Source organism: Arvicola amphibius, chromosome 1, assembly GCF_903992535.2.
Source record: "Arvicola amphibius chromosome 1, mArvAmp1.2, whole genome shotgun sequence".
NCBI lineage: Eukaryota > Metazoa > Chordata > Mammalia > Rodentia > Cricetidae > Arvicola > Arvicola amphibius.
The window spans coordinates 198,729,507-198,749,331 of NC_052047.1; the positions used below are offsets into that span (position 1 = coordinate 198,729,507).

The 19,825-nt window shown below is 38.1% G+C and overlaps 1 protein-coding gene across 1 annotated transcript in view; it reads right to left on the minus strand.

Moving 5' to 3' along the window:
- Positions 1 to 19,825, minus strand: part of Pdzd8 (PDZ domain containing 8) — a 58,038-nt gene that overhangs the window by 32,928 nt on the left and 5,285 nt on the right. The window contains exon 2 of the mRNA XM_038324947.1: positions 1,640 to 1,762. Coding sequence (XP_038180875.1) covers positions 1,640 to 1,762 — 123 coding nt within the window. The remainder of the gene's footprint in view (positions 1 to 1,639; positions 1,763 to 19,825) is intronic.

A 19,825-nucleotide genomic window follows, 5' to 3' on the forward strand; every position in this document is an offset into this window, starting at 1 on the left:
TGCTGGGATTAAAGGCGTGCGCCACCACTGCCCGGCTCCCTAATTTCCTTTTAAACACAATTCTATACTCTTAAAGATCTAATCTAATTTTTGACAGGTAACATAGTCACAAAAAAATGAAATATAAAAACATTTATAGTGAAAAGTTTGGCTGTCACATCATCATAAACCCAGTTCCCACACTCTTCCCTGAATAAGTCTACTGGTTTCTTCTATATTTTCAGAAATTCAGCCAGCAGTTCCCTTATTAAAATACAGAGGGTTGCAAATAGTCCACAAAGAGTCAATGGCCACACGCTAACAGACACAGAATCAACCCTCAAGCCCTTCCAGGAACATTCTGGCAGAAGAACTAATATTTTTTCTAAATATCTAGCCTCATACCTACTGTGCCCTAAGTTTATTGTACACTAAGTTTTTTTTATGAATTACATGGCATTTTTGACCTCCTTTTTTTTCAGTTAAAGACTCTTGGTAAGACTTTCTGAAGCTGGGCGGTGGTGGCGCACGCCTTTAATCCCAGCACTCGGGAGGCAGAGGCAGGCGGATCTCTGTGAGTTCGAGGCCATCCTGGTCTACAAGAGCTAGTTCCAGGACAGGCTCAAAAAAACAAGCTGAAGAGAAACCCTGTCTCGAAAAACCAAAAAAAAAAAAAAAAAAAAAGAAAAAAAAAAAAAGACTTTCTGAGAGAATGAAACATAATCCTCAGTCACCACAGGACTTAAGAAAATGAGTTAGTATATAATTAATATAATCAGAATTAATCTACTTGCAAAGACTCAAATGTATTAGGTACAAAATATAACCCTACTACTCAAGTACTTATTTGTATTAAGAGTTAGAAATAAAAATTTTAACTGGTTAAAAAACAATCACAGTGCTTCAGTACATGTCAGGCCCATCCATTTATACATTGCCTGTGACCGGTTCTGCACTGCACAGCAGAGTTGGGGAGATATGACAGGCACAGGGAAAATCACAGTACCCTGACTTTCAGGAGGGCTAAACAGAAGACAGGAAAAAGAAGCTGGATAAAGAGATGTTCGTGGATCAGGGGAAGAACTGGATGCCATCTAGGAGCAAGAAAGTAGCTGAGCTCTAAGTAGGAGAGTGATAATAGATTTGCAGTTTAAAGGTCATTCTGGCTGTCACAGTGGGAACCAAGTGTTAGGAATGGTAAAGCTAGTGTAGTCATTGATTTAGGCAAGAAACGAAGACAGCTTGGACTCTCCTGGTAAAACACTGAAGCTCGGAAAGACTACTTCCAAATAGGCAGGGTTGGTTCAAAGTCTGGTTTAGTCAATTCAGTGAGCATTTTTAATAATCACAATTCTCAAAACTACTATGCTAGGAATGCTCTTCAAAAGGAAAGAATAAAAATGTCAGTACAGGAATGTGCATGTAAAAACTTAGGAATTACTGAAAAATATTCTAAGTGTCTTTCTAAAGACACTTTCTAAAATATGATTCATATTTTTGCAAACTGGAAAAGACTATTTTCATTAAATTTATGCTTTAACCATTTAATGTAAAAAAAAATACAATATAAACTAACATAAACACAGAATAAGCAGTCCTTAAGTACATATCTATCATACTTTCTTGCCCACATGTAGTAAAGAGAAAACAAGGAACATACCTGCTACATTCTAACAATGTAACTTTCAGCCGGCCTTCAATAAGTGCCCACTGTTGAATATGGATAAGTTCTTCATCTTCTTCAAATCCTTGCAAGGCTTGGTATGGAAAAAATGGCTTGAACCTGACAAAAGTAAAGATAAGTCTAAATTTCTGAATAATAATCATAGCTTTGAGCATAATGAATACCTGCCTGTTTAACAAAAGACTCAAAACACTTAATAATGCATTAGCTCTACAAAACCATAGTGTAACACCTGGAAGCAATAGTGACTTCTCTGTATCACTCATGAGTTGTGGCTTTGTGGACACCCTTACTGACAAGCCCAAGACACTTAGAATACAGAAAAGGGTAATCCAAGAGGCCCTAAAGTTTTGATGGAGACAGATTCTTTGGATCAGATGAGAAGTTCCTACAATACATGGTCAAAATCCAGAATGTACGGTCACTGAACACAAAATGATAGTGATCGGTACATAATAATAAAATAATAGTAGCAAACAGCAGCAACGGTAATTACTGAACCTGTTATTTGCTGCCAATGGGAATTGCTTTATATGAGTTATCTTAATGCTCACACTCGATATTGGGCGTTACTACACACTCCACTCTCCAGATAGAGAAGTTTAGAATGGTTACAAAAGGTGTGATCCAATTTTACACACACAGAGGACCCAACCAGAATTCAAGCTAAACTGACTTTATCAAAGCCCAAACTATGAAACATCTCAGCTACCTATGACTTACTGGAACACTGTGTGGTTATCATTAATAATCTTTTTCTTATGGAAATGCCTGATCTTAGTTAGAAATTGGAGGAGTTTAAAAAGAGCAGAACATTAACTTCAACCACAATTCATACTCTTCCACTAAAGCACAGGACAAAGAAGATGATAAAAACTTGCTTGAAGCTCTGTGATTTTCAACTTACACTAGCCATGACATTTACCTGTTCAGAAAAAAAAAAAAAACAAACAAACAAAAAAAAAACAAAAAAAAAAAAACCATCTGGGTGTGGCAACATACATCTGTAATCCTACCTACTAAAGAAGTTAGGGCCTCTTGATCATTTGAACCCAGAGGTTAAAACCAGCATAGGTTACATAGCAAGATTGATTCTAAGAGATTTTGTCGCGGAGATTCCCAGTCTCACATACAAAAACCATCACAATTCATCTTTCTTCTTTTGTTTTTTGTTTGTTTTTGTTTTTTAGAGACAGGATTTCTCTTTGTAACAGTTCTGGCTATCCTGGAACTCTCTTTGTAGACAAGGCTGGCCTCAAACTCACAGAGAGACACCTGACTCTACCTCTCAAGCATATGCCACCCTGCCCAGCCACAATTCATCTTTCTAATCATGCATCCGCTTAACGTAGCAAGTCTTTCTGTCTAGGAAGTCACTGCGTGTTCCCAAAAGGTACCGTGCACATAACTTTAGACCTTTGGCTCCAACTGGAGGTTTATTTTCCTGGTTCCTTAAGGGAATCAATTCTTATGCTTCTTTTTTCTACTTGACTTCCGAACTCAGATCATAGCAGACTAAACACACTGGTTTCTTTCTTTATCTGACAGACATTTGAAGTGCTGGCTGGCCACTTAAGCCTTGCAGTCTCCAGTATGGCCTCATCTCACAACTGCCTGTGCCTCTCACAAACCAGAGTGCCTCATGCACTCAGCATGAGCTGATTTATAAAACACAAACACTAAAAATTAAACACTTGGAGGCTATCAACAGTGTACTACGGTTTATCTGGAAGGACACTGGTAGAAGAGGGGAAGTCTTATTTGCCAGTAAATGTGAATAAAGGAAAAATCTACTGAAGGAAGAAGAAGGAACATGGCCAATGCCCATTGTTTTCTTCTGGTTTTAAACTAGAATAAGAAGCAGAAAGTCCCTCCAAAAAGTTTCTCCAAAATTTGCTTTTGAAGCCATTTGCCTTAGATATACTCTAAATTCTTTGAGATTAAAAAAAGATCAGAAGTAAGATTTTTCATATTAATACAATGTTGTATCTGATAGCTTTGAACACATAAGCCTTCCAGCCTCTGAAGAACATATAAAAATCTATTAATGCTTTAAAAATTACAAATATCATTACATTCTCTAGAAACTTAATGTTAATATTCTAAGTTATTTAGTTAAATTACAGCTGTTCTAAGAATCTATCTCCTTGTCAAAACACATCACAATTCTCAGAGGAGCATGAGTTAAACAGTATATGATATATAGTCTAATCTGAATTTATTAATAATTACAGTGTTTTGCTAAGAATGTTTATGCATAAAATACATTAAAATCAGAAAAATGTATGCATTCCACTTAAGACGAATACAGCTGTCATTCAGCAAGCCAGTCGAAGAATAAGCCCTGTTAGTACTCGTGGAAGACCTGCCCTTCCTAAACAGAAACGGGGGTGGGGGTGGGGTAAGAAAGGGACTGGGAAGAGAAGAGGGAAAGGAATCTGCAGCCAGGATGTAAAATAAACAAAAAAAAAATGTATAGGGTAGATGTTGGGTGGGAGGGATGGGACAGGACATTTGGCTTTCAAAACTGCGTAAGACAAAGCCTTTCCCTCCCCACAGGGAAGCCTAACAGAGCCGGCTGCTTCCACTCTACCATCTCCTGCCAACCTATCAATTAAAAATGGCAGTTTTCCTACTCGGGCTCGCAGAAAATTAGCAAGCTATCCGCACTTCCTCCTACTGTAGAAAACTTAAATACTAATTTTAGAAAGGCTAGAATTAAGGAAGACAGCGTGAGATCATCTAACCCGCTCCCCAGTAAAATCTGTGAATTTTTTTGAAGAAAATTAAAAAAAAAAATCTCTGAAACAGCCTTAAGGGTAAATAGTAAATGAAGAAACATCTATTCAAAATAATTCTATAAAAACTTAGTTAAAAAACCAGGTTTGATAAATGAACCAAGGCGGCCGGCTCCTTTCTTCCCGATAAAGTCGGGGGGGGGGGGCGGGGGGGGGCAGACTCCGCTCCAGACTAGGATAGCTCCAAGTAAGCCCATCCCCCAGCTACCTACCTACCTGTTAGGCTAAGTTCTCAACAAGGCAGTAGAGCGGTGACGACTCTGTCCTCTGATTTGTGGGAAGAGGCGTCTACTTTGGTACAGCACCCTGAGAAAACACCACCGAGGCCCTAATTGCCTGTTACCTGGTCCAGAGTTCCACAGGGAGAACAGCTGAAGCTCATCGACTTGTCTGTGGCAACCCAGTGCTCAGTTCCTAACGTTGGGGTTTCTTTTTCACCCAGAGAAAACCCGAACCAATGTTTCCTTTCCACACTACTCTCAGAGTCTTGGCACAGATGCTGTGCTGAGATGAGGAGGAGGCACAGAGCAGGTCAAAACTCTGCAAATCTCTCTAACAAAGCCAATTTGGTGCACAACAGACTATGGAAACTCATTGAAGATTCAAGGGCTAGGGGAACATACACCCTAAGACAGGCTCCTGAGCTTCCACAGGAGAACCACGATATTTTAAAAGAGCTAGGAGCATTTCTCCTAGGACCAGACAAATATCAAGCACCTACTACAGAAAGTGCTGCCGAAGGAGTCACACTTTAGGGGATTGGTCTGAAGAACAGCACTCTATTCGCCACAACAACAGACTCAAGATCAGAAGCTTAACACTGACTGAGACGCAGATGGCACTAGAATAATCTAGACAGTAACTAGAAAACAAGCAAACACCTAGGCATGCTGGTGCACCCCTATAAACCCAGCACAAATCTTAAGCTGAGGGTTAGCCTGGGCTACATAATAAGATCCTGTTTGAAAGATCACGTGTGGTAACAAAGTAGAAGGGCGAGTTTATTGAAGTGGTGCAGCACAGGGAGGTGGGGAGCTGGGAGAGGGTAAACCAAAGCTGAGCATGAGTGAAAACATCATTATTAAAAATTCAGTCCTAAAACAAAGCAGTTACAAGCACTGAGGTAGAAGAGAGTAGTGCCCACAAATTCCTAAAATGTATTACCTGAAACTTCTGGTTTCTACCAAAAAATTTTTTTTAAAACATTTATTTATTTATTATGTATACAATATTCTGTCTGTGCGTGTGTCTGCAGGCCAGAAGAGGGCACCAGACCCCAATACAGATGGTTGTGAGCCACCATGTGGTTGCTGGGAATTGAACTCAGGACCTTTGGAAGAGCAGGCAGCGCTCTTAACCACTGAGCCATCTCTCCAGCCCCTGTACCAAAAAATTTTTTACAAAACTTCAGACAAACAGGAAAATGTGATTCATCCAACATGGAAATGAAAATAATAGGAAAAACAAACTGCTTATGAGAGTTAACAGACTATAGATGTCATCAATTTAAAACTGGTAATTCTATCGGGAAAAAGGCAGAAGTATGGTAAGAAAAGGCACAAACTAAATCATCTATCTTAAGAGGTTAAACAGTAGAGAACACTACAGCTGGATCAAAATAGCTGTGACATCACTGAAGCTAGACCTCCACATAACAGCCCCTAAAAGAGAAACAGGAGCAAACGGTCACTCCTAGACAGTGAAGCTTGGGGCAGTAACTTGGAAAATTTTATAAAAATCTTTCTGTTTAGGCTGTGGCTCGATGTTAAAGTAAGTCCTGGGCTAAATTTTTAACACCCAAATAAATCCTATTTGATTTTTAACTCATACACATTAACTAAAAGGACCAAACACTAGGGGATGTGAAACTGCTAGATTAGACACTTAGAAAATTATTGTTCTGTATTAAAACTGAAAATACATTCAAGCTTATGACCCAGCAATCCTAGCCCAAATAGTATCTAAAATAAATGTTCACAAGGTTCATGAAAAGACACGTGTAAAACCATCATAAAACACTAAGCAACTGTCCATCGTCATTTCACTGAGGCATAAATACAATCTGCAGGAAATAAAATGAAACAAATTATAACTATATGCACAAACATTTAATCAAAGAAGCTAGACCAAAAGGGGAAATGAGTGAACATAATATAATTCAATTTTTAAAGTTAAAAACCAGGACAAAAAGTGTTAAAAATTAGAAAAAATTAGAGGTCAGAAGAGTAGTTACTTTAGGTCAAGCTTCTTCCTTTGTTTGATGTGTGTGTGTGTGTGTGTGTGTGTGTACTTGGGTGTGTTCTTCTGTGCAGGTATGCATGTGTGATGTGTGTGAACACCAGGGGTCAACCTCGTGTGTCATCCTTCGAGAGTGTCTGTCACAGTCTTGAAGTTTATCAGTCATGCTTCACTGAATGTTCAGCAAACCCCAAGGATCCTCCTGGACCACCTTCCCAGTACTGGATTATAAGCATACCGTAACCATGCCCAGTATTTTAATCTGGGTTTACAGAACTGAACTCAGGTCCTCACACAGATTTTATTGCTATTTATCTTGTCAAAATTCTGGGCAAAATTGTCACAATTACAGACTTTTCAGACAGTGAGTTAAATCTTCAATTAATGTTTAAGGACAAAAACAAGTTTGATTTTTAAGTGTGTGTTTCATTAATATATTAAATATATATTAAAATATTTAATTTATAGTTTAAATCTACAGAAGAGCTAACCTTTCTTCTCAAATGGATGACAGAATCTTTTGTAACATCTAAAATATATTTTTATTCTAAAATGTCTTTTCAGGATTGTTCTGTAAAGCACCCTGAATGCCAGCTGGTGACATCTCCATCACATGGCAGTAGTAAAACTGTTTGCAAACATTGTGATCTTTAGAGATGGGTTTACCACAAACCCAGCATAAAAATATGCTGAGGTCTAGAGTTACTCAACCTTAGTCAGCCTGTGTATTCTTTCCTGGAGAACAAATTCACTGGCGTTTTCAGCCCAGTAAAAGTCAAACCCTAACAATTATAGTTAGTTTTAAAAAGGACACAGCCCCTCGATGCAGAGCAAGAATTCTCCCTCCAGAAATACCCAGGCAAAAGCAAGCTGAGGATTTGTCAAGGAGGCAAAGTATTGTGAAAAGAACACAAAGTTTAAACAATACAAACAGAGATGGCAGCTTGATTCCATTATGTAACAAAGCATATGATTTCAAGGTTTTTCATCTCCTGTGTCTTGTTCCAAAGTTTATGTGTGTGAGGGGGAGAGACTGTACTCTCTATCTGTGAGAAGATGAGGGTTTTTTTTTATTCTAACACTTCCTAAACTGCAAGGTAGCACAGAAATGCTATCTGTTAAACACAGAATTCTTCAAGCACCTATGTCACCTCTGAAGTACCTGCCAACACTGTGTTTATAAAGCACAGATACATGGTGCCTTCTACACCCATATGTAGATTTCAGCGCATGACGTAAGAAAGCACATTTCTTCAAGAGTGACATTTTTCTACTACATGATAACCAAAACTAATATGAACACTGTCAATCAATAAACAGGAGAGAAGTTTAAGGTTTATAAACATCTGGGGCAACCGCCTCATTTTCTTGAGGGAACCAAGGGCACTGAAAAGTAAAGTGATGGGCCTAACACCTAGTTGATCAGAACTGTATCTCAACAGCTAAGCCTTCTTATCCAGCCACCTTTTACGTGGGAGGCAGTTCGAGGAGCTCTGTCTATATTATTAACCTATTTAACCCTTAAACACAAATGTAACAGCATTTCCTCCTTTAAATTTTTAACTGGTTAAAATCGTAGCATGTATTATATGTAACATTCAGTCAGAAGAGTATCATAAAAATAATTTTAAAATATCCTATAATGTAAAAGAGAAAAATTAGCAACTAAAGAGAATAGAGATACAACCAAGTCTGAAAGCAGAGGCACACTCATATTCAAGGCCAGTAAAGCTACATTTGAACCTACCAATCTGATGACCTTCCCCACTTTAGGTGGACGATATGTTATCCTTACTCTTAATGGCACTGGCAAAAGCTAAGACTAGTGTGTTAATAAAATAATATGGACTGTATTGTTCATCTACTCTTAGGACAGGGATCTGGGAAGAAGGTAAGAATCAAGAAGGAACAAAAAAGAAGGGGAAAACTTAGATACAACTCAGCTATCTTTCATTAGGATTTCATATCAGGTTCACCTGAATGAAGAACAGTTTTCTACTCATTGCTAACCCTCACTCCCCACTGCTGTATTCCATGTCTGTTTTAATAATCATAATCTCTCTTTGTCTTCTCTTTGAATTCCTTCTTAGATTTTCTGATTTCCCCATGACCTTTCTGTTTGTTTTTAACAAGGCAATTTAAAGTAGTGCTATTTACTTGTTCTTCACTTTGGCTCTAATATTTACTAGGTTTTAGGCAAGTCCAACTTTTGAGAGCCCAAGTTTCTTTATTTGTAAGAGACAGTAAAATGCTCATCTTGTACCAGTACTTTAGGAATTAGAAGTTTCTCATAAAATATGTGCCACAGTGATATGCTCCAGAAATACTTGATACCAAACTTTCCATGTTAAGGCTGGCCTTCTATAGGCATGTCAGGGAGCAAATTCATCCTCCTCCACAATGAAGCATTTCAGAACTTCACCATGTACTCAAGATTTTACAATCATGGCTAGTTCTCTTCCCTCAACTTTAGATAACCCTGATCTCAGTGCCCGTAATTAGTACCTTGCATGTAAGTATCAACTAACAATTGCAAAAGAACAAATCAACAATACCAAGTATGCCTCCCCATTTTAGTATTCCTAGCCATTAAATTTTATAACTACATTTATATTTTAAAATTGTCTTAAGGAAACCCACAGAGGATTGCTTTATTCATGGACTTTCCTGGTGTGTACTATTGATGACCAGGTCTATACTTCAAGAAATTGTTTAATTTCTATACATCTATGGAGGGGAACAAACCACTCCTAAGTAGTTATGATACTAAGAACAAGAAAAACAAATACTGTCCTAAGTCCTTCCCTCACTAATTGCCTCTATATTCTCTACCTAGTTTTATTTTTCAAACTCTTAATTCTACAGAAACATAAATCAAGATTGTATCTAGTCTTGAGAATGTAGTGCAGTGGTAAATGCTTATCTAGCATAGGAAAGGTTCTGGGTTCCATTCCCGGCCACTAACACAGAAAAGCAATAAATCAATCAATCTAGGGTTAGTAAGATGACCTGCCAAGGAAAGGCACCAGCTGCTAAGCTTGACAATCCAAGTTCAATCTCTGGGACCCACACAGTAGAACTCCCACAGGTAATCCTCTGACCTCCATACAGGGAGCTCTGTATACATGTGTCCCCTATAAAATTTACAGTCTAAAATTTTTGGCTTTCACAAAGCAAAACAGTTGGTAAATCTACACTTCTCTTCCTCTGGACCATGTCGCTCCAGCAATATCTTAGAATAAGAGAATACAAAAAGTATCGTTTGTTACATTCCTAGCACTTCTGTAAATCACACTGTATGTTCACATGTATCCTTGATTCTGACAACTCATAACAATATATGAGTTTTATTTATTCTGTTCGTGAAGACTAAGACTCAAGTATCCTGTTTGCCATGACACAATAAATGGCATAGCTAACACTGCAGCACCATCGACAGGGACTATCAGTACTAAATAGTAGTTGAAAATAATGTCTATATAGAATAGTTGTCAAAGGTAACAAAGGAACAAACAGGAACAGTAGTTCCCTTTATATATAGTGAAAATAAACATCAGGTTAAACTAGTGGTTTGCAAATACTTTGTTCTTAGGATCCTCATATGTGTTTTTCCGTTATCAAGGACCCTAAAGAGCTGTTGTTTATGGGGATGATATCCATTAATATTCCCATGAGAAATTAAGCTTGCATTCCATTAGCTGTCAGGGTAATGATGTCATATCATCTGACTTCTGGAAAAAACCACTGTAATGTACTAAATGGGAAAGGCAAATTACATTTCTGTATCACTATTGGTACAGTTTTGACTTGGTAGGGCCCCCTCATAACGGTCTAGAAGAGCCATGTTGAAAAGAGTTAAAACTGTTAACTCTGAGTGTGTTAGAGTTTGTGTACAGGTATATATGAGTGTGGAAGCCAGAGGCCAATGTTAGTTGTCTTCCTCTATCACATTCCACCTTCTCTTTTTTTGAAATTTTTTAATTGTGTGTATATGGATATTTTGTCTGCAGATATGTCTATGCTTCGTGCGCATGCCTGATGCCTGTAGAGGCCAGAAGAGGGCATCGGAATGAGTTCAGGGGAATTTCTGGGGGTGTAAGTTCCAGAGAACATGGGACGAGGATAAACAGGAGAGGGTCAGCCAATTGCTCTGCTTTCCTTGGATTTTTCACGTCTTTATCTCAATTTTTGACTTCCAAGGTTTTATTATACTTGAACAAATTAGGTAATCATTTCATCAGGCAGCTATAAATGGCATCCAATGTGGGGCCACATATTTCCGCATAAGACCTGAGAAAGCTTAAAAAAAAAAAAAAAGACTCCAAACACACAAAAATGGAGCCAAATGCAGCTTTCTGGTCCCGCAGTCTCTCATGCAGCATGGTACACAGACATCATTTCCTGGCCACTGCCTGCAGGCTTGAGCCACCAGCATGCCATGAGGCAAGCTGTGCAGCGGTTGAAGATTTTGCTCATGTGAACAGAAAAAGTAGGCTTAAGGGGGAAAAAAAGAAGAAAAAGAGCATAGACAGTTGTAAAAAAAATAATAAAGTCTTTAAGGAGAGACCTGAAGTAATAATAAAAAAAGAATAAGCCACATTAAGGATGGGAAATATAACACAGGGAATTTGGACCTAATATGGTGCTTTGTTAATTTTGAAGTTTTTGAATGATAATAAACAGACAACAGCTGCCAAGAGACATGGGATTGTGGAATGGACTGTTGAATTAAACCAACCTATATACTATAGACATGTCGTGGGTTATGAATGGAAGTTCAGAATGGAAAATGTATTGCCTTGGAGGAGAGGTTATAGTTTTGTTTCCATTAAGAAACGAAGGGCTGTAGATTTATTCCAGGTTAACAGATCAGATTTGATCAGGGCAGACCTCCTGAGTATCTTGGTTACAGACATGGGGGAGAAATCAAGAAAGACTACAAGAAAGGTGACGTGTAAGCTGATCCCTCTGCATGGGAATAGCTCGGAGACAAGATGAGACATGATAAACCTTGTTGGCTTCAGAGTCCTCATGACTTACTACTACATGCCATCCTTTCATATGGCATGGGTAGAAATTTATATTACAGCTTGGTTATGCAGTCCAAACAGACTTATAAAGTTGACAGATGCCTTTCACCTGCTCAAACACAGAAAAAAATCATCTTTAACTGACTTGTGTACACCACATATTCCATACTTGTGTTAGTGCAAACATGTATGTTACCTTTAAAAGTCTGTGTGTTTTCAGATCAAGGGGACAAGACACCAATGAAAACGAGTGGCCCAGGTGATCCAACCTCTCAGAGTGCCTTTGCTGCAGTTTCCCAAAGTTCTGTATTCAGAACAATTTTAAGACTGTTGGCTGAGATGGTCCAGCCTCGCAGACTATTCCAGCCAAAACTTCAGATAAGCCCTACATTTCCCCATCACACCAAGACTAGACACAACTAGCTCTCTCAGGACTTGACCATTATCCCAATTTTTCCAGGGTCCCCTAAAGATGCCAGTGCCCCCAGACAACAGGAAGCAGTCTAGCGAACACGACATCCATATTCTCTAGAGGTGGGGTGGATGGTTTTTGGTCATTCGGTGGGTTATGGATGTTTGTCATCTTTTAGGCAGGGGGTTGGTTACAAGTTGTTAGTAGTCAAGGTCAGAAAAAAAAAGGAACAGAGGAAATTAGATTCAAGGATCTCTTTCTAAAAAGTAGAAGGGAGATATAATATAGAAATGATGGGATAAAGGGTAGATTGTTGAGTTTACTTTTTAACAACCACTTGTCTCAAATATTTTATATTGGTGTGGAATTTTGTATATTGATACAAATTTAAGGTTATTTTTGCTATACTGTACTGCTTGTATTTCTTATTAAGGTATTGTACCTATGTAGCTCATTTTAAAATGTAAAGTTTTAGTCCTTGAAAGACCTTTAGTATAATAAAGAAATAGAGATTCATAGTTAGTCATCTGTAACACTCAAACTTGTAGTCATGTAAAGTATATTTTCAAGGTCAAACAGATATTTTAGATAGACAGATGGTCTTCAAACACTTCAGAGATAACAAAATATAGCATTTAAATGTTTTAATAACATAGGGCTTTTCATGACAGTGAGACAGTTCCTGGCATCTACTTCATAACAGGACGATGGGCATTGAAGACCCGCCATATAGAGATTGCTTTCTTTGTGGCAAAAGGTTTGGGCAAGAAACTGTCTTTGCCTCAACTGCTGACAGAAGGCTGCCCAAAGTAGACAAGCAGTATGTAAAAGAAAGCTTCTGCTGAACTTTGCCAAGACAGGGTAGGAGAACTCTTCAAAAATTCCTGCTTCACAGAAAAGTTTGTCAGATATTCTAGACCTGTAGGCTGAAGATAGATGCCCCAACATTACAGAGGAACCTTGGGTGACTGTCAAGGCAGCCAGATGTCTCTGTTGTTTCATGGTTCTGGAAGTTGCTTGTTCTGCACTTCCTGTTTACTCATATATTAGTATATCTTTCTCTGATCTCTGATGTAGTTTAAGACTAGATAGTTACAGTTACAGTTTTCCTTAGTCATGAAAGAAAGTAAATTAGGTACAAAACTTTGGACTCAACAGAGCATAGATAATGGAATATTTTCTCTAATTTGCCAAATACTAATGAACTGGACATTGTAAATGTATTTCTTAGTTAGTAATTGTTTTCATTATATATAGCTTTGCACTGGGATTAGCCATAAAGTTCTTGGAGGACTTTGCAAGGGTGGCTAGAGAGGACAGAAAGACTCCGAAGTAGTTCAGGGGAATTTCCAGGGATGCAGTTTCCACAGAACATGAAGAGAAGGTTATCAAGAGGGGGTCATCCAATCACTCTACTTTCCTTGGATTTTTCATATCTTTATCTCAAGTTCTGACTCCCAAGGTTTTATTATACTAGAGCAAATTAGGTGATCATTTCATCAGGCAGTTGCAATGGCTGAGTAAAACACTTGCTGGGCAAGGCTAAGGTCCCAAGTTTGGAACCCCAGCATTCATGTAAAGCTGAATGCAGTAGCATCTGTCTAGGACCCCAGTGTACCCACATGGGAAGTGCAGACAAGAGAATCCCTGGAAGCTTGCAGGCCAGCTAGCTTGGAAATAATAAGACTGTCTCAAAACAAAGTGGAAGGTGAAAATAGTCTGGATACTGTCCTCTGACTTCCATGTGCCCACCATGGCACACAGGCACACAGACATGGGGGCAGGGGAGGAGAAGGAGAGGGAGAGAGACACAGATCATACAAAGAGATAGACTTTAAAAAAACACATTTTTTGAATCAGACAAAAGACTGCATACAACACAAACACCAGACCCATGGTTTACTAGATACTTAAATGTGCATGCAACAGTTGTCTAATAAGAAAACAAGTTCATTAACAAGATATAGACTCTTAGTCCTTAATACTACAATCTCTCCTCTCAGCCCCCTCTCATTTTCAGCTCCCAAACAGGAATGATTAGCTCATTACTGTTACCTAAGACCTTGATTTGCCTATTTTTTGAGGCAGAGTCTCATGTAGCCTAGGCTCACTATGTAGCCAAGGATGATTTCTTCCTCCATTTCCCAAGTGCTAGGATTACAAACGTGTCATGGAGATACTACTGCTACAAAAGGCTTTCCAGTAAAAGCTTGTGGTTACATATTATAGGTTGAGGAGGTAGCTATAGAATTGATCCTAGGAGCAACATCATTGCTAAGTCACAATTGCCTGTTTAACTGGTACATATCTTAGCGATGACTTAAGTACTTGTGGTGCTTTGAATGAGAATGGCCACCATAGGTTCATATTTAGAATTCCTGGTTTTCAGTTGATAGAACTGTTTGGGACAAATCAGGAGATGTGACCTTGCTGGAGTGTGTGTTCCTGGTTCTTGTGATGACATCACAAGATGTAAGCTCTCAGCTACTGCTTTAGTTTCATTTCTGCTCTGCTCCCTGCCATGATGGTCATGGACTCTAGCCCTCTGACTGCGAGCCTCTGGACACAGACTGTAACAATAGATAGTACTTAATGCAAAACAATAAAACTTGCTCGTTTATTTTTACTACAGTCACCACAGCATTTTTAAGTATACAACAACAAGAACTAATTATGCTGGAGAGAAGTTTCTTGTTCTTTTACTAGAGTTAAGGAAATCAGAGCCCAGCTATTTCAGTATCCCACTCACCATAAAATCAGCTTCATTCTTCCTACAATGCATGAAGAATTCATGATGCCCAATGTGCTGACTACAGAATAAAGAGAAATGTGTTCTAAACATTCTGCTGATTTCACAAAACCTGGCAATTACTCACTAGATTAGCCAAAATACATTTTGTTATTCTATATCAGTTCAGGGAAAAATAATCTACAATTAATCAATATTGACTTTTCTAGGAAAGTAAAATTAAAAGCCAAGGCTTTTTGAATGTTAGAGAAGGCTGCAAAAACACTTTTGTGCTTGGTTTTTCGTTGTGTGTGGAAAGGAGGGGCCTGTATCCAATATGGGGCTAGGATAGACTTCAAAGTCCTTGTACTGGATTGATAACAGTTTACTGTTTATAAACCATCAATCAACAATAATCTTTAACCATTAAGGTAAAAAAATCAAGTTAGGACTGGAGAGATTACTCAGTCAGTAAAGTGTTCCTGCAAGCATGGGGAAAGGAGATCAATTTCCTAGAGCCCACACACTAAAGACCAGGGACTAGGCTAGATCCTAAGCTAGGAGACAGAGACAGGACGACCCCTATGGCTAGCTGGCCAGCCAGTCTAGCAAATCTGTAAGTAGGAGAGCCTGTCTCAGAAAATAATGTGGAGAATGACTGAGTCAGAAAGAACCCAACACCAAACTCTGGACTGCATGTGCTCAGTCATATGAATCCACATGCATGTATACACAAACACAAGTCCATGTGTGTACTCACACCTAAAAAAGGGGGGTGTTAAGCACACTCCAAATATTCTATTTAAGAAATCCAAAGAAAGAGAATGATCAAGAACTAATTATGATCAAGAGAAAAGACTAAGTTCTCTTCCTTTTTGTGGTCATCACTGGATCCATAGCCGCCAAAATAAACAGCACCGTTCTCACACTCAGGAGAAGATCATGTCTTCCCTCTTTCCAAAGAGCTGAGACAGAGAATAACGTTTAATCTGTTAGGATGATGAAGTTCGGGTTGTCCGAAGACACTACAAAGGCCAGCAGATTGGCAAAGTGGTCCAGGTAGGTGGACAGGAAGAAATACGCCATCTACATTAAACAAGTACAGTAAGAAAAGGCATTTAGTTGCACAATTATCCACGTGGGCATCCACCCCAGCAAGGTGGTTATCACCAGGCCAACGCTGAACAAGGACTGCAAAAAGAACCTGGAAAGGAAAGACAAGACTCAGTAAGTAGGAACGGAGGTCAAATACAAGGAAGAAACAATTGAGAAGATGCGAGAAGAATCTCATGCACAACTTTCATTACAGACTGCTTAAGTTAAAAAAAAGAGAGAGAACAGAGTAAATGAGTTGGATCCATACATACTGTTGGAAAGGAAACCCATGTTTCTTACGATGCAGCTGCAGGGTCACATGAATACTGCACTTCTTTATGAAGGAGAATGGAAGGAGAAGAAGGCAGGTGTAGAGAGGAAGAAAGAGGAAGAGTTGAGAGGCATCTGCTCTGTACAAAATAAATGGGTGTCTGTGTGTTTGATCATTTAACTATACTCCAAAATAACATTTGGATAGCAGGAATATTTTTAACTATAAGTATTTTTTAATTACTCAACACTATTTGAATATCTGTAAAAGACTGGCAAAATACTGTCAAAAAATTCAGCATTTACCCAATGAGACGGGTAGAAGGAAGTTAATGGTATCATTATTTGTGTTGATGGGTAGAAACTTGTATTTGATGCCTCAGCAAGCTATAGGAAAATTTCACTGATGGGAAAAGACAGAAAGGAAGAGAAGAAAAAGAGAGGAAGAGGGAGAGGAAGAACACTGAGTTATTTAGAAGTTTGTTCAGAAATATCTAAGCCACACAATCTTATGCACATTCTAAGAAGGTAAGCTAGACTATGAAGTGTTTTCTATGTGCTATCTGATCAGTTTTAGTTTAACTTACAGCAACAAAACTGTCTCCTGTCAGTGTTTACTTATCAGCTCAGTCTAAGAACCCTACATATGCTTCAAGGGAATGAACTAACTTCATGAAATAAGCGAAAATTGGTTTTTGTATTCTTCTGCAGAAATTATCCACAATCTCCATTAGCTTTTCATAAAACAAAACCCCCAAAGACCCTTAAAAAGGCTAGGAAGCAGTTCTGAGGAAAGCATGTTAGTTTTGTCTTTGTTTTTTGAGGGTGAAGAGGGCAAGACTCTCCTGAAAACGGTCATTTCAGGTACAGATAGTTTCCTCATCTTCTTTTAAAATTTAAAAACACACACAAAAAGGTGGAGCTTACAGGCAGGCCTAAAAGAATCCAGCAGGCACAGCCCTCTGAACTTAGAGTAATGATGTTTTACTGCTACAGAAATACAGCATGGGACTTTGGGATTCCTGGAATTTTACTATTTATTTATTTAAGATTCTGAGAAAATTACTGATGCCTTCTAAGCCTGAGTTTCTGCACCTGTCAAAAGAAGATGCCTCACTTGTGGACTGCCCAGGATACCAGGCAGACACATGTAAGAAATGTGTTTTACTGCCCAGCTCATCTAATCAACTGTCAGTGATACTTATACATCAATATACAATGTCTGATCAGGCCACTCCTCTAACATGATATGCTTTAGTTCAGGAATAAACTGTGGCTCTGGGATACAATACACAAATTATTGATTATAACCTAACTTCCTCCTCATACATACTTTTACCCTCAAATTTCTAAAGCAGATTCATCAATACATTTCCATAACAATAGCATCTTCAGGAAATCTGATGTTCCTGAAATAAAACTACCATCAAACCAGAGAACTTTACTTTTTGTAGGTTAATATCTTGCACAACAGAACTCTCTGATCCATGGTGACAACACTCTAAAACTCCAGTGGATCTATGAAACTGAATAGTATTGAATCTCTTATAAAGCTTTTCCCTAGACATACTATACTATATATAACAAATAATCATCTGATTGCTTAAGCAGAGATATTGATCTCTTCCTGTTACTCACAAACTAAAGGTCTTCGATAGATCCAAATGTTGCTATTATAAAACTTGATTATTTGTTTGCCCTACAAAAACAAACATGAGAACATGAATACCTTATAACTATTTTTATCACCTGAACACCCAACAAAGAACTAGGAATATGTAGTATATAATTAGCATTTACTGAAAAATAAATGACTTTTTTTTTTTTTTTTGGTTTTTCGAGACAGGGTTTCTCTGCAGCTTTAGAGCCTGTCCTGGAGCTAGCTCTTGTAGACCAGGCTGGTCTCGAACTCACAGAGATCCGCCTGCCTCCCGAGTGCTGGGATTAAAGGCGTGCGCCACCACCGCCCGGCTAATAAATGACTTTTTAAAATGACTTCATGATTCATCTCTGGAAAAATGATTTTGAAATTCCATTTACAAAAGACATGAGGACATATTTCCTCTGAGCCATAATACAAGAAAAAAAAGTACAGCCGATGAAAATTAGCTATTATAATACAACATTACTTCAGGATAGCTACAATAACACACTAATGATATTGTTGCTAGATATCTTGAAGTATCAAAGGTTAGTTTCCTAGTAATATTAGTAAAGAAAGCTAGCAATTATAACCACTGAGGAATTAGTAGCCACCTTAAAGAAAACATAATCTTTTAAAGTTATATTGAAAGAGTAAGTACAGTACTCCTTCCAAACAGTTTTGTCAGTTTTCTGAGAATTTACTCTGGAAGTTTTTTTTTTTTTTTTTTTTTTTTTTGGTTTTTCGAGACAGGGTTTCTCTGCAGCTTTTTTTTTTTAGAGCCTGTCCTGGAACTAGCTCTTGTAGACCAGGCTGGCCTCGAACTCACAGAGATCCGCCTGCCTCTGCCTCCCGAGTGCTGGGATTAAAGGCGTGCACCACCACCGCCCGGCTACTCTGGAAGTTTTTAAGAGAGCATGAGTTACTTAAAGTCATCTCTACCTCAGATAATCAGGAGAAAAAAATAAATGTAATTGACATTAAGAATAAAGCTTTTCTTCTTCATCTCAAAAAAACAAAAAAAAATTATGTGTAAACTACATTTTAAAGTAGGAGATTTTACAGACCAAGCCTAATTTAGTTCTTGGAAATCAATGGTGTCTACATTAATACAAAGATTTTACTGCCCTGTCCCTCAACATTAGCAGAGATAATATAGTGGTCTTCTTTGCTTTCCAGTCACTAAGGATGTGTGAGAATTTTCTACAAATATATTTCAAGAATGTTTACAGGAATAAAAAAAATAGGACGAAATAACCAGTTACAACAGTCAGACTCCAAAAGATATTTTATACCTATAAATGATTTCCCCATGTGTTCCATATACAATAAATTAAAATATAATACCAATTAAGTATCTGTTTCTTCTTTTGTAGCTGAAAATTGTTTAATTATTGACCAAATCCACTCAAGTAAAACAGTCTCTAACAAAAGGCAGACACTACTATTTACTACTACTACTCAACACATCAAATGGAAATATTTCAAGGTTTTTAATTTGCGGCAGAATGACTTTTAAAAATTCAACATTATAGAGACTCTTTAATAAAAATAAAATTGCTCAATGGCAGCTCTTTCAAAAAGTTTAGAAAGGGTGAAAACATTGCCCGCCTTCAAGTCTCACCAGCAACCATTCCAGGAAGTGTCTCACAAGCACAGGATTCCAAACCAGGCAGGCGCCAGCTCAGTGGGGACAGGTGAGCAGGGACTAGGAAGTACAGGACAGTTTACACACAACTTTCACCCTGGAGCTACTACATTTCCTTTGCTTCTGTTGTGACGAGGAAAACAGATATGGAAATCGTGAAAATCAGAAGCCAGAAATTGACTTAAAAAAAAAAAAAACAAACAACAAAAACAAAAAAACTTCTACCTTTAACATTAGGAAACCAGTACAGGCCAAATAAACGATGCCTACAAACTGAATTTATCCTTCCCTTAAGCAACCA